The 14508-nt window shown below is 50.2% G+C and overlaps 1 protein-coding gene across 3 annotated transcripts in view; it reads left to right on the top strand.

The window, feature by feature from the left end:
- The window catches only part of LOC128421719 (hematopoietic lineage cell-specific protein-like), a 38205-nt gene that overhangs the window by 11219 nt on the left and 12478 nt on the right, over window positions 1–14508 (top strand). For all 3 annotated transcript variants that reach the window (XM_053404856.1, XM_053404855.1, XM_053404854.1), the window contains exons 2-6: window positions 4055–4138; window positions 5641–5714; window positions 10008–10137; window positions 11003–11113; window positions 12060–12114. In XM_053404856.1, the coding sequence (XP_053260831.1) occupies window positions 4055–4138; window positions 5641–5714; window positions 10008–10137; window positions 11003–11113; window positions 12060–12114 (454 nt within the window). The remainder of the gene's footprint in view (window positions 1–4054; window positions 4139–5640; window positions 5715–10007; window positions 10138–11002; window positions 11114–12059; window positions 12115–14508) is intronic.

Raw genomic sequence — 14508 nt, 5'->3', positions numbered from 1 at the left:
GCACCCCCGTACATATTCCCGTACATCCTCCCTCACCCTGGGCCACCAGAACTGCCTGGTGACCAGCATCATGGTTTTGTGCTGTCCAAAGTGCCCAGCTGTGGGGTTGTCGTGAAGTTGTTTGAGTACCTTTCCCCTCAGGGTCTCCCCCGGTACATACAGCACCCCTTTATAGTACAGCACCCCTTCCTTCTCCTCAAACCCTTCTTGGGCCCCTCTTCCGTTTCGGAGTTCCCGGATTTTAGTTTGTGCGAACACATCGCTTCTGGTAAGCCCGGCCAGTTCTCGTTTCCCCACCAAGGTTCCCCCCCACACCCATCGGTCCTCGGGGATCACGTGTCGTGTCTCCGGCGGCCCCTCTCCTTCCAAGTACTCCGGCTTCCGGGAGAGAGCGTCTGCTCTTACGTTTTCCTCTCCTGGCACAAACTGGATTTCGAAAGAAAACTTGGAGAACTCCTGTGCCCATCGAATCTGTCTCCGGTTGAGTACTCGTGCAGTCCTCCAGTACTCTAAGTTCTTGTGATCTGTGCAAACCTGGATTTGGTGTTGCGCTCCTATCAGTAGATGACGCCAACGACGAAAGGCCGCGTAGATCGCGAGCAGTTCTCGGTCATACACGGTATAGTTTTGCTCCGACTTGCTCAGCTTCCTCGAGAAAAAGGCACACGGTTTCCATTCCTGCTTGCTCCTCCCTGGCTGCAAGAGGACCGCCCCGATGGCCCTGTCAGACGCGTCGGTCTCTAGCCTCATGGGTTTCTCCAAATCTACGTGCAGGAGTTGCTCTTCCGACGCGAACGCCTTCTTCAGTTTTTCAAAGGATTGCTGGGCTTCCTCTGTCCACACGAACTTTCTTTTGCTACTGAGACAATCCGTGATGGGTGCTGTCAAGTGGGCAAAGTTCTTGATGAACTTCCTGTAGAAGTTGCTGAACCCTAGGAACCTTTGCACGTCCTTCCGTGTTTTGGGAGCCTTCCACTCCAACACTGCTTGCACCTTGCTTGGGTCCATCGCTAGGCCTTTGTCAGATAACTTGTAGCCCAGAAACTCGACTTCTCTGGCGTGAAACTGACATTTTTCTAGCTTGACCCACAACTGGTGCTTCTGCAATCGTTGTAACACTTCCCTGACGCCTCTGACATGTTGCTCCTCGTTGTCCGAATAAATTAAGACGTCGTCCAAGAAGGCTACGCAGTTCTTGTAAAGCAGAGACCCCAACACGTGATGCATGAAAGCTTGAAAACAGGCGGAGCCTGACTGTAATCCAAAAGGCATAACTAAGTACTCAAATGCCCCTAGGGGTGTGAACATTGTGGTCTTCCATTCATCCCCCTCCCTCATCCTGATCAAGTTGTATGCTCCCCTGAGGTCCAGCTTGGTAAAAATTTTTCCTTTCCTCACTCTCGTCAAAATGTCGTAGATCCTGGGCATTGGGAAGGTCACGGGCTCCGACACCAAATTGACGGCCCTAAAGTCCACAACGAGCCTGGGTTTATTTGTGTCTTTTTTGTCCACAAAGAACACTGGACTGCCTCCCACTGCCTTTGATTCTCTTATGAAGCCTCTTTTTAGGTTCTTGTCAATAAACTCCCGCAACTCCTTCATCTCCCTGTCCGACATGGCATACAGCTTACCCACCGGCAGCTGCGCCCCCGGGAGCAAGTTGATTTGACATTCAAAGGGCCTATGGGGTGGTAGTCTATCTGCCTCCTTCTTGCTGAAGACTTTCCGCAGATCAGCATATTGCGGTGGCACCTCCCCCTTCCGCTCCACTGCCATCCCAGCCACCCTGGCAACGCTCATCCTTGGGGTTTCCCCTCCTAGACAGTGTTCCAGGCAGTAGGCTGACCCAAAGGTGACTGTCCTCTGATGCCACGCTACCACTGGATCATGTTGTGCTAGCCAGCTCATCCCTAATATTATTGGAGGCCCTGCTAGTGAGGCGACGTGAAAGGCGATGGTCTCCGAGTGCCTGGACACCCTCATTCTCATTGGTGGGGTCCGGTGTGTCACTTCCCCTCCTAGAAGCTCCCTGCCATCAATGGTGGTTACTTGCAAGGGGAAATCCAAAGGCAATAAGTGGAGCTGGTGCTCTAATGCAAAGTCTTTGCTGAAGAAATTACAGGAGCTTCCTGAATCCAGCATCCCTTTCACCTTGACTGGGTGCCCATTCGGGAGTTCTAGCACCACTTCGATGGCTATAGCCGCCCTGGGGGGGGGTCTGGTTGGGGCACTTCTACTGGTTGCTGGCCTGGCTGCTGTGCCCACTGAGTGGCAGCCAAGCGTTCCCATTTCCCCGTTCCTGTGCCTTTTCCACCTCCTCCTCACCCCCTGCGGCTCCCACCATTCCTTGCCAGGCCTTTCTTTGACGGCAGGCCCTGGCAAAATGTCCTGGCCGCTGGCAAAGGAAACACTTCTTGGTGGTTTTCCAATCCTTTCCCTCCTTTTTGCGACCTTCGCTGGAACTTGAAACTTCCCGCATGCGCGCCCCATCTATTTCCATTGGCTCCGCCTGCGGGGAAGACTGCCTTGGTATTTCAGGAATGCGGTAGTCATGGCAACGCTGCTCTCTCCCTTCCCGGCTCTCCTGGGCCCGCGCTTCCTGCCTTATGCCAATCGAAAGCACAGCCTTGGTCAGCTGATCCATGGACTGTGGGCAGGGTGTGCGCGAAAGCTCATCCTTGACCGTTGGGGACAACCCCTCCTCAAATAACATTTGTATGGGTTCAGAGTCCAGTTGCCACCCCAGACGGTGAACTATCATGGCAAAGCGTGACCAGTAGTCTCTAACTGACTGGTTTCCCTGTTTACAGTTCATCAGTTCCCGTTTTGTCACACTTTGTTGTACATCACTGGAAAACATTGCGTCCATTGCCTGGAAGAATTTCCTCAGGTCCTGCATGGCGGCATTCTGCGTCGCCATAAGGGGCCTGATCCACTCTCTGGCCCCATCCTGCAGGTGACCCACAATGTAGGCAACCCTCGCCCCATCGTCTGCAAAATCATCGTGCTGCAGTTCCAACGCGTATTCTATTTCCATTCGGAACACACTATAGTCCTGAGGCCTCCCTCCAAATTTGTGCACCGGTCCCGGTACCTTCCTTGCTATGGGGGTGGGCCTGACCTGTGCATCTTGAGACCCCCTTTCGTCCAGCCGCGCCGTCAGAAGGGCCACATGCTGTTCCAACTCTCGGTTCCTCTCCACCAGAGATTGCCCTCCAGCTGCCCCTTCTGTGGCTTTCGCTTCTCCTGTCTTGCTCATGATGCTGCCTGTCTGCTGCTGCACACGAGCAACTTTCAGGGACAGACAGATTGCTGTAATGGGTATGAGTTACTCGTGCGTAAACTGCTGCCTCTCTAGGCTAAATTGCCTTGTTAAACCGTTCTGACTGCACAGCCCCTCTCCTCGTGGCTGCCTCAGTCGCTAGCAGAATCCGTCAGTGGGCATTTCTTAAACCTCTTCCAACATAAAAGCTGTTTGACTCCCAGTCTCCTCCTCCTCTCACTGCGCGGGAGTCTTCTGCGCAGGGAGGGCGTGGGTAGTGGAGGACCTGTGCTCTCCTCACTGATGTCCAGTGAAGAGTCCTGGAGCCCTCTCTCCGATTCCCCCATCTGCCCCTCTTTATCCCTGGTGTTGCGCTGATTTCCTTCCCCCTCTACCGAACTGCTTCTCCCCCTAGTGCTGGGTCCTTCGCCAGCATCATCTGGGAGCCTCCCCTTCGCCTCTCGCTCCAATGTCAGTTCCCTGACAGTTTTGAATAGATGTTATTAGGATTTAAACAGGGAGATGCAAAACTTAATATCATATCTCTGGGGTTTTTGGTCCAAATCAAAATATTGATTTGGATTCAATAAAACTCACAGAGAAAAAGAGAGAAAAAGAAATGCAGGAAATATAGAAAGGCAGAGAGGGAGATAAAGAAGAAATAGACAAGAGGTTTAAAAGGAGGAAGAAAAATAAAGAACTTCCGATTCTTCATCTGACCACTGTATATAAGCAATATTCACTTGATAGGGCAGAACTATTACTTATAATATTTCTCCCTCTCTCCTGGAGATGTGGAAGGCCGCGGTGGGACACAATGTGTCCGTGAAGGTGGAGTCCCAAGGAGACGACTGGGACACAGACCCGGATTTTGTGGTGAGTTTCCTCCATTCCCCTGGGATCGCTGCTTTTGGGGATTTCTTGGGCTCTGTCATTTCTGCGTCTTCCGAAAAGACCAGGCAGGAACCTGCAGAGCCTTGTGGGAGGGAGAGAAGCTCATCTCTCAGGAACTGACAGAGCATCAGGGCTCGGAGGAAAGAGAAAAAATGGAAGGAACTGAGAAGGGGATCTCAGCTGCACCCCCCCAGGGTTGGCAGACCTATATCCATGTTAGGGGTGGGGAGAACCTCAGGATTGGGGGACGAATGCACCTGATAGATCTCTCTTTCTGCCCCCCAGGACTTTCCTCCAGGTGACACCCCTTGCCAGTCCTGCTTAACCTGTTTGGAAAAGCATTCTTCAACTCTGATTGTGCTTCTTTCTTGCCTGGATAGAGGCTATTTTATTTATTTATTAAAAAAAATATTTATGTTGTTTAGTCATTTAGTCATGTCGGACTCTTTGTGACCCCCTGGACCAGAGCACGCCAGGCCCTCCTGTCTTCCACTGCCTCCCGCAGTTTGGTCAAACTCAGGCTGGTAGCTTCAAGAACACTGTCCCACCATCTCGTCCTCTGTCGTCCCCTTCTCCTTGTGCCCTCCATCTTTTTGCTGACTGTATAAAGCTTCTCCCCCCTTCATGGATCACTGCATGGATACTGGAATGGCTTGCCGGTTCCAGCACCAGGTGGATCATGTTTGGTCAAAACTCTCCACTATGACCTGTCCATCTTGGGTGGCCCTGCACGGCATAGTTCATAGCTTCTCTGGGTTATTCAAGCCCCTTCGCCACGGCAAGGCAGTGATCCATGAAGGATCCACCTTTCTGACAAAGGTCTGTATAGTTAAAGCTATGGTTTTCCCAGTAGTGATGTATAGAAGTGAGAGCTGGACCATCAAGAAGGCTGATCGCCGAAGAATTGATCCCATGGACTGCAAGAAGATCCAACCTCTCCATTCTGAAGGAAATCAGCCCTAAGTGCTCACTGGAAGGACAAATCGTGAAGCTGAGGCTCCAAGACTTTGGCCACCTCATGAGAAGAGAAGACTCCCTTGGAAAAGACCCTGATGTTGGGAAAGATGGAGGGCACAAGGAGAAGGGGGACGACAGAGGGCGAGGTGGTTGGACAGTGTTCTCGAAGCTACCAGCATGAGTTTGACCAAACTGTGGGAGGGCAGTGGAAGACAGGAGGGCCTGGCGTGCTCTGGTCCAGGGGGTCACGAAGAGTCGGACACCACTACACGACTAAACAACAACAACAACAACAAATCCCATCTGATCACTACACTCTTTCCAGTCTTCTCTCTCTTTTCCCTCTTACTTGTCCCACTCCCCGGCTCTGAGCCTTCTTCCCTCGAGGGTTCACTGGCTGTTTCCTCCCCACATCCCTCTGCTTCCAACCAGTCTTATGACACAGGATAACGCAGAAGGCCGTGGCAATAATGTCGATGGCAATTTAGATCCCTGAACAATTGTGTGTGTGTGTGTGTCTCTTGCAGAACGACATCTCAGAGAAAGAGCAGAGGTGGGGGGCGAAAACCATCGAGGGCTCCGGCCGCGCAGAGCACATCGAGTGAGTTATTGTTTCCTCTCCTCCTGCTGGTTCAGACCTTGAGTAATGGCCCAGGTGGCTTGTTAAAGCCATGTGTGCACCAGAGAGAGCAGACGCCGCACTTTGCTGCGGTGGGGGTGGCAAGCCTTGGAAGGAATGAAGGGAAGCAGCAAAGGCCTCAGGGGAAAAATTCCAGCAATTATTTCTCTCCTAGTTCTGTGCATTGTTAAAAATGGGTGTTGAGGACATGACATTGTGACATTTGTTTTTGTTTTTTTAAAAAAATTAAATTAGTTTTACACAAAGTTATACACAATAGCTGTAACCATTCCAAAACATAAAAATAAAACAGGTTCTTTCGAACCTTCAGACCTCCTTCCCTCCCTCCATGAGTTCCAATTCTATTTTAAAAAAATATTTTTCTTTTTCTCCTGCATCTTTTACCTTTATCCGTCTATTACAGGGGTCAGCAATTTTTTTCGGCTGGGGGCCAGTCCACTGTCCTTCAGACCTTGTGGGGGGCTGGACTATATTTTGAAAAAAAATAATGAATGAATTCCCATGCCCCACAAATAACCCAGAGATGCATTTTAAATAAAATTACACATTCTACTCATGTAAAAACACGCTGATTCCTGGACCGTCCGCAGGCCAGATTTAGAAGGCGATTGGGTCGGATCCTGCCCCTGGGGCTTAGTTTGCCTACCCATCATCTGTTATATAATCATCGTAACCAAAGTTCATTTCACTCTACAACTGTCATTGTATCCCTGCCAATGATTTTAACTGTCTACAGTGGTCCTTTAAGTATATTATGAAGTTATTACAATCTTTTAAAAACACTTGGCCCTCCTGTTTTCCGGTCTTACTCGTCAGTCTTGCCATTTCTGCGTCTTCCATCAGCTTGACATTTTGACATTTGAACAGGATGGCATCACACCCCTCCTCCAAAAAGAGACGACCAAAAGAGGGGCATTGCCTTGCTTCGAACTGTATAATGCTGTGATTCTTAGGACACAGGTGGGCATAGAATTTGCAGATATCTATAAACCACAGAGCCTAGGGCTTGCCAATCGGAAGGTCAGTGGTTCAAATCCCCGCGACAGGGTGAGCTCCCGTTGCTCGGTCCCTGCTCCTGCCAACCTAGCAGTTCGAAAGCATACCAGTGCAAGTAGATAAATAGGTACCGCTCCGGCGGGAAGGTAAATGGCATTTCCATGTGCTGCTCTGGTTTGCCAGAAGTGGTTTAGTCATGCTGGCCACATGACCCAGATAAACTGTCGCGGATGACTGGGGTTGTGGCGCTCATCTCGCTTTATTGGCTGAGGGAGCCGGCGTACAGCTTCTGGGTCATGAGGCCAGCATGACTAAGCCGCTTCTGGCGAACCAGAGCAGTGCATGGAAACGCTATTTACCTTCCTGCTGGAGTGGTACCTATTTATCTACTTGCACTTTGACGTGCTTTCGACCTGCTAGGTTGGCAGGAGCAGGGACCGAGCAATGGGAGCTCACCCCGTCGCAGGGATTCGAACTGCCGACCCTCTGATCGGCAAATCCTAGGCTCTGTGGTTTAACCCACAGCGCCACATGCGCCCCTTCCCTTTCCCTTTCCCTATATAGCAAATATAAAATTAGATGCCAATTAAAAAATTATTACTATTAACAGAACTACCATGCACTTCACCATAGTGAGGATTAGACTCACGGCCGAATGATGTGTCTTCCTGGCTCACGCTGCAAATTGGTGATGGGCAACTTCCAGGCCCCTGAAGCAGCAGCAGCACCAAGAGCAGCTCTGGCTTTTGAGGGTTCTTCATCTTTTAAATGGACATAGGCAAAACAGACAGCTGGGATTCCTGCATTGCAGGGGGTTGGACTAGATGACCCCTGTGGGTCCCTTCCAACTCTACGATTCTATGATTCCATGACCTCCAGGCAGAGTTCTCCTTCAGACGGAGGACTGTCCCCTGTCAAGACTAAGCATACATCTCTCCTCTGCAAAGTGGGTCCCAGGGACCCAGGACCACCCTGGGCTGTGATTTGAAGCGGTGCAGGAAGCGGGCCCCTTCTGCTCAGGGCCAGTGGCAGGAGCTGGGCTGAGGTTCCTGCCCTGCGTCACGTCATCTTCAGGGGTTGCCATGGCTGCGCCTGCTTCTTGCAGGAAAAGGAAGTGGTGTGCGTTCAGCAAGCAGCTTGCCAAATAAGGGCTTTTGCAGGTCAGCCACAAACAGAAGAGTCTCCCGGAGAGGAAGGGGACGCTAATAGGTGCATTGGTGTTTTTGGGGTCCACCTGGCTGAAGAGAGATCATTGACTTACGTTGCACCCAACATCCATGTGCCAGTTTGGGGCAGTTTCTGCAGCCATGTAGGAATGACATCTAACTCCTTGTGATTTGCAGTGACTGGTTCCTTGTTCTGCCCTCAGAAATCTGAGAGAGCAGATGGTTTCCTTCCTCTTTCTCAAAGATCTCTGTATTCTTAGTATTTACAGTGGACCCTCTGGATACGAACGTAATTCGTCCCGGGGGTCCGTACTTACCCCGAAAAGTCTGTATTTGGAGGAGCTGCTTCTGCACATGCGCACGGCGTGATAGAGCATATCCGCACGACCGCAAAGCACACAGAGCGCTTCTGCTCATGCATGCACAGCAAAACCCAGAAGTATACTCTTCTGGGATTGCCGCATTCGTAACTCGAAATTACGACAACAAAGCTAATGTAAATCTGTATATTTATATACAGTAGTACCTCTGGATGCAAACAGGATCCGTTCCAGAGCCCTGTTCACATCCTGAAGCGAACGCAACCTGCGTCCATGCGTCTGCGTGGGTCGCGATTCGCCGCTTCTGCGCATGCGCGTGATGTCATTTTGAGCATCTGCGCATGCGCGAGCGGCGAAACCCAGAAGTAACGCGCTCCATTACTTCCGGGTCGCCGTAGAGCGCAACCCGAATAGGCTTAACCTGAAGCGACTTCAACCCGAGGTATGACTGTATATATAATATCTATGAGTTGCTTCTCTATTTGGACCCATGTTAGGGCAAAACCTTTATTGGGCCAACCGAAATGTCACAAAATAGCATGCAAGCTTTTGTACTCTCTGGAAAGAGAGAGGGAGAGGGAAATCCAGCTCATTGACAAGAATTGCAGCCACACAAGAATGCAACAGATTGCTCAGGTTAGGTCTCAGTTGCCACAAAGCTAATTCAGCTGTTTCTTTGGGGTTCAGTGGATCTGCTGCATGCTCAAAATTCTAGTGCCATTGCATGGAAGCAAGACGCTAGACCTTCCTTCAGTAGCATATATGGGGAACCTGCTGGACCAGGCCAGTGGCCCATTTGTTCAGCATCCTGTTCTCACAGTGGCTGACCAGGTGCCCCAAAGCAATGCTCACAAGCAGGATCCGAGCCCAAGAGCCCTCTGGTATTCAGAAGCATTGCTGCCTTCAAACATGGAGACAGAATAAAGCCATACCAGCTAGGAGCCATGGATAGTCCTCTCCTCCTCCTCTTTTATTTATTTATTTTGTATTTATTATTGATAACAATTTATTGATTCTCCAAAAATAACAATACACAAAAAGGGGGGGGGGAAAGAGTTCAGAACCAAATTAAAGCATACATTTTGGTCGACTTCCCTCCACTCCCCCTCTTGGTTCCAATATAATATACCGGTACTTGTTTATGCACGTCCATAAAACCTTATATACTTAACAATCCAATTTTAATACCTTCTTCATCTTATTACAAATGACTTTTAAAAGTTATACTAATGTGAAAATCTGTACACAATGCTTTAAAGATATGCTTTAAACTATTGCCCTTTTTGTAATAATTTGTCCTGCATAGTTCAATATTTTTTCCGGTTTTGCCGCTTGCGCATGCGCAGAAGTGCTCTATTGCGCTGTGCATGTGTGCAAAAGTGGCACCTCTGGATACAGATTTTTCAGGTTGCGCACGGATCCCCAGAATGAATTAAATTTGTAACCAGAGGGTTCACTGTACTTTCTGTACCAAGACATGAAAACTGACACAGGGTCCTTTCAGACACTACAAATCTATGATTTTATAAATGCTTGTTAAATAGCCAACATCATTTAATCTCCCTGCTAACCTGTCAGGGTGAAAGCTAGAATAATGGGCTACACAGAAGTGACCTCAGTTCTGCCTGCAGATGGCTGCCCATTGAACCCAGTATTTCTAGAGATGGAGGGGGGAGTAGAGAAGGGAGCTGCCTTGAAATAGTCGCTGGGTTGGGGGCCATTCAGCCCTGCCTCCTTTTTCAAACTCCCCACTTTGTGCTTTGCCTCTCCAGCATCCACAAGCTCAGGAGCAAAGTGTCCGAGGAACATGAAGTTCTCAAGAAGAAGGAGTTGGAAGCAGCGCCCAAGGCGTCCTACGGTTACGGGGGCAAGTTTGGCACGGAGAAGGACCGCATGGACAAGGTGCAAAAGGGGGAGGGTGCTGTTCTCTGGATGCTGCTAAGGTTTCGGGTTTGTTTGTGTATTGTGTGTGTGTGTGGGTATCCAAGAAGCAAGGGCCCATTTTTCATGATAGTAAGCTGGACCCTCACCTCTGTTTGGTGTTTAAAATATTTATTTCTTAATTTGGGGCTCAAAAAAATAGGGGTCGTCTTATACATAGGTAAAGGTAAAGGGACCCCTGACCATTAGGTCCAGTCGTGACCGATTCTGGGGTTGTGGCGCTCATCTCGCTTTATTGGCCGAGGGAGCTGGCATACAGCTTCCGGGTCATGTGGCCAGCATGACTAAGCCGCTCCTGGCGAACCAGAGCAGCGCACGGAAACGACGTTTACCTTCCCGCTGAAGTGGTACCTATTTATCTACATGCACTTTGACGTGCTTTCAAACTGCTAGGTTGGCAGGAGCAGGGACCGAGCAACGGGAGCTCACCCCGTCATGGGGATTCGAACCACCGACCTTCTGATCGGCAAATCCTAGGCTCTGTGGTTTAACCCATAGTGCCACCCGCATCCCGTTCGTCTTATACATAGGGGCATCTTATACACGGAAAAATACGGTACCTCCTCTTTGCGAGACAGATTTGTCACGTCTGCAAGTGGGCAGTGTGGGGCTCGTGGACTGATGCTGACAACACCCCCCTTGGAGTTGTCATCATCATGACATCATCATGACGCCAGGTGATTAACATCGGGGGCCTCCGTCACCTGTCAAAGTGGTTTGCAGAGAGGGGTGGGCAGCTGACCAACCAAACAACCAGGCCACCCTCGGAATTATCTGCCCAGAATTATCTGGCAGGATTTGACACTACTCTGTCTTGATTTCCCAGAGTGCTCTGGGCCATGAGTATGTTGCAGAAGTGGGAATGCACTCGTCTCAGACAGATGCGGCCAAAGGCTTCGGAGGGAAGTACGGGGTGCAGAGGGACCGAGCAGACAAGGTGAGTGTTGAAGTCCCGTTGTGTTTACCTTTGATATCTGGTGCGAGGGTGTTCCACAGGGGGGGGGGCGCCACCACTGAGAAGGCCCTCTGCCTGGTTCCCTGTAACTTGGCTTCTCGCAGGGAGGGAACCAGTAGAAGACCCTTGGAGCTGGACCTCAGTGTCCAGGCAGAATGATGGGGGTGGAGACACTCCTTCAGGGATACAGGACCAAGGCCACTTAGGGTTTTAAAGGTCAGCACCAGCACTTTGAATTGTGCCCAGAAATGTACTGGGAGCCAATGTAGGTCTTTCAGGACCGGTGTTATGTGGTCTCAGCGGCCGCTCCCAGTCACCAGTCTGGCTGCCGCATTCTGGATTAGTTGTAGTTTCCGGGTCACCTTCAAAGGTAGCCCCACGTAGAGCGTGTTGCAGTAGTCCAACCGGGAGATAACCAGAGCGTGCACCACTCTGGCGAGACAGTCTGCGGGCAGGGAGGGTCTCAGTCGGCATACCAGATGGAGCTGGCAGACAGCTGCCCTGGACACAGAATTGATCTGCGCCTCCATGGACAGCTGTGAGTCCAGAATCACTCCCAGGCTGCGCACCTGGTCCTTCAGGGGCACAGTTGCCCCATTCAGGACCAGGGAGTCCTCCCCACCTGCCCAACCCTTGTCCCCCAACAACAACCTCAATCTATTAACCGAAATGCATCCTCTAACTGCGTCCAGACACTCTCCAGACATTTTATGAGTCTTTAAACCTCATTCTGTGTCCCTGAAACCTGTCTCCAGGTTACTGCAAGGCTGAGGGATCATGACACTGGCCTGCCCCACTCACAGCACGTTGATTGCAAGCTCTTGGGGGCAGAGAGCTGTCCTTTTTATTTCCTTGTGTTGTTCTCTGTGGGTCTTTATATGTACCTATAAGAACAACACCAACTTTTCTCACCTTCTGTTCCCCACAGTCGGCTCTCGGTTTTGAGTACAAGGGCGAAGTCGAGATGCACACCTCCCAGAAAGGTAAGATTGGAGAGATTCCTGCTGCTTCGTCTTATTCCCCCTTCCCCCCTTCATTTTTTTGTTTTTCAGAAAACATTGGAGAGCTGCCTCACAAAATTTGGAGAAGTGTGATTTTCAAAGGGCATTTGTGTTTTGGTTTGCGTCTCGGTTCAGGAAATCCGAACAGCCAAACAGATTCCTATCCCCGGTGTCTGACTGCAGCCATCCCTCTGCCTCTCTCTCCATGTGCTCCAAGGCCTCTGGAGAGGGAAGGGGCATTTTGAGCATATGGAGAAGCACAGGAGACCACATTTGTCCATGGCTGTAGGGCAGGCTGGAGCATGACGATAGATGCATACAGAGCTATGCGCCAGAAGGCAGTGCAAAAGAACGTTGTCTCCTACTGGAGTTCAGCCCACCATGATACGCAGAGAGTCTTCTCTGTTTTAAGCATTTGGTGCTCCACACTTCAGCCATAAGGACTTCCAGAACGTCTTACAGACTGTCAGAACAAGACAGTCCCTACCTACAGGCTCATAGTCTAAAAAAAACATGACACACGAGGGGAAATGGGCAGGAAGGGAAGAGGAAAACAAAAACCCAGTTTCTTTTTTTTTCATTTTAAAGTTTTATTACAAATTTAAACACAGTAATTTTAACAAAATACATCCTCCACATTGTTCCCCCCTCCATTTCCCCCCTCCCCCTCCCCCCTGAACAGACCCCCCCCCGACTTCCCTCAGCTCCTTTCTCTGGTTTCTCAACACATCTTTCTATCTGCATGTTATAAAATTGCAAAGATCCTCAAATTATCTATCTATGTAATATAATACAAAGTTTGTGAATGTTTATTCAAAACCTGCCAAAGAGTCCAGTTTATTTTGTTGCTTCTTCAAATATTTCGTAAAAGGTTCCCATTCATCTTTGAAGTCACAGTTATCCTTATCACGTAGTTTGTGTGTCAATTTTGCCAATTTTGCATAGTCCATCAGTTTTTCTTGCCAAAGTTCTTTCGTTGGGATTTCCTCATTCTTCCATCCTTGTGCTGTTAAGACTCTTGCCGCCGTTGTCGCATACATACAGTGGTGCCCCGCAAGATGAACGCCTCGCAAAACGAAAAACTCGCAAGACGAAAGAGTTTTCCGTTTTGGAGGTGCTTCGCAAAACGAATTTCCCTATGGGCTTGCTTCGCAAGACGAAAGCCCATAGGGAAATCTCCGCCGGCCTTCAGAAGAGGTCCTGGACCTCTTCTGAAGGTCGGCGGGGGGCAAAAGTCTTTGCTCCCCCCCGCCTGCCTTCCCGGGATAGCGGAGAAGCGCAGCGCATTTCTCCGCTATCCCGATGGCTTTTGAAGGCAGGCGGGGGGGAGCAAAGACTTTGGCCCACCACCGGCCTTCAGAAGAGGTCCTGGACCTCTTCTGAAGGCCGGCGGGGGGCAAAAGTCTTTGCTCCCCCCGCCTGCCTTCCCGGGACAGCGGAGACTTCCCCGCCCGCCAGCATTTTAAAAGCCCCCGGACAGCGGAGACTTCTCTGCTGTCCCCGGGCGATCTGAAAATGCTGGCCGGCGGCAGCGAATGCCGCCCGCCAGCATTTTCAGATCGCCCCGGGACAGCGGAGAAGTCCTTGCCCCCCCCCAGCCTTCAGAAGAGGTCGGGGGACAGACTGTCCCCGGACCTGGTCTGAAGGCGGTTTCCCTAGGAACGCATTGATTGATTTTCAATGCATTCCTATGGGAAACCGTGCTTCGCAAGACGAAAAACTCGCAAGAAGAAAAAACTTGCGGAACGAATTAATTTCGTCTTGCGAGGCACCACTGTAAAAATGTTTTTTAGTTTTTTTGGCAGGTCTTTTCCCACAATCCCCAATAAAAAAGCTTCAGGCTTTTTCACAAATGTTAAATGAAACATTTAACTCATTATATATCATTTCCCAAAACATTTTAATTTTGCTACAATCCCACCACATATGGTAAAAAGTCCCTTCTTTTTCCTTACATTTCCAACACACATTTGAGCCAGTTTTATACATTTCCCCTAATTTTACTGGTGACCAGTCACCAGTTTCTAAACAGCTGTTCCTATAGGACAGCTGGAAGGTGCCTTATATCCTTCCTTCCAGCAACTCCTGTAGCCAAGCTGGTGCCGAACGTATCACTCTGTTTTTCTTTCGACCACATCAACATGGAGGAGAGGAGGGTCTTGTCATCTGGGGAGCCCAGGACTTCCCAACACAGTGCCCAGGCTTGCACCCCGGGGAAGTGACTTTGGTCCTGCTAATGCAGCAGTTTGGCTTCACTCCCAGAGGTGCACTCCATTGCCTCTGGAGAGCTGAGCCTCCAGCAAAGGTGATGAAATGCGCTTTCTGCTTCCCATCTCTCTTCTTCTGAGGCATCCTGAGAGCCCCACGGTGGCCGCA

This window comes from Podarcis raffonei, chromosome 10, assembly GCF_027172205.1.
Source record: "Podarcis raffonei isolate rPodRaf1 chromosome 10, rPodRaf1.pri, whole genome shotgun sequence".
NCBI lineage: Eukaryota > Metazoa > Chordata > Lepidosauria > Squamata > Lacertidae > Podarcis > Podarcis raffonei.
This window is presented reverse-complemented; position numbering and strand designations above follow the sequence as displayed.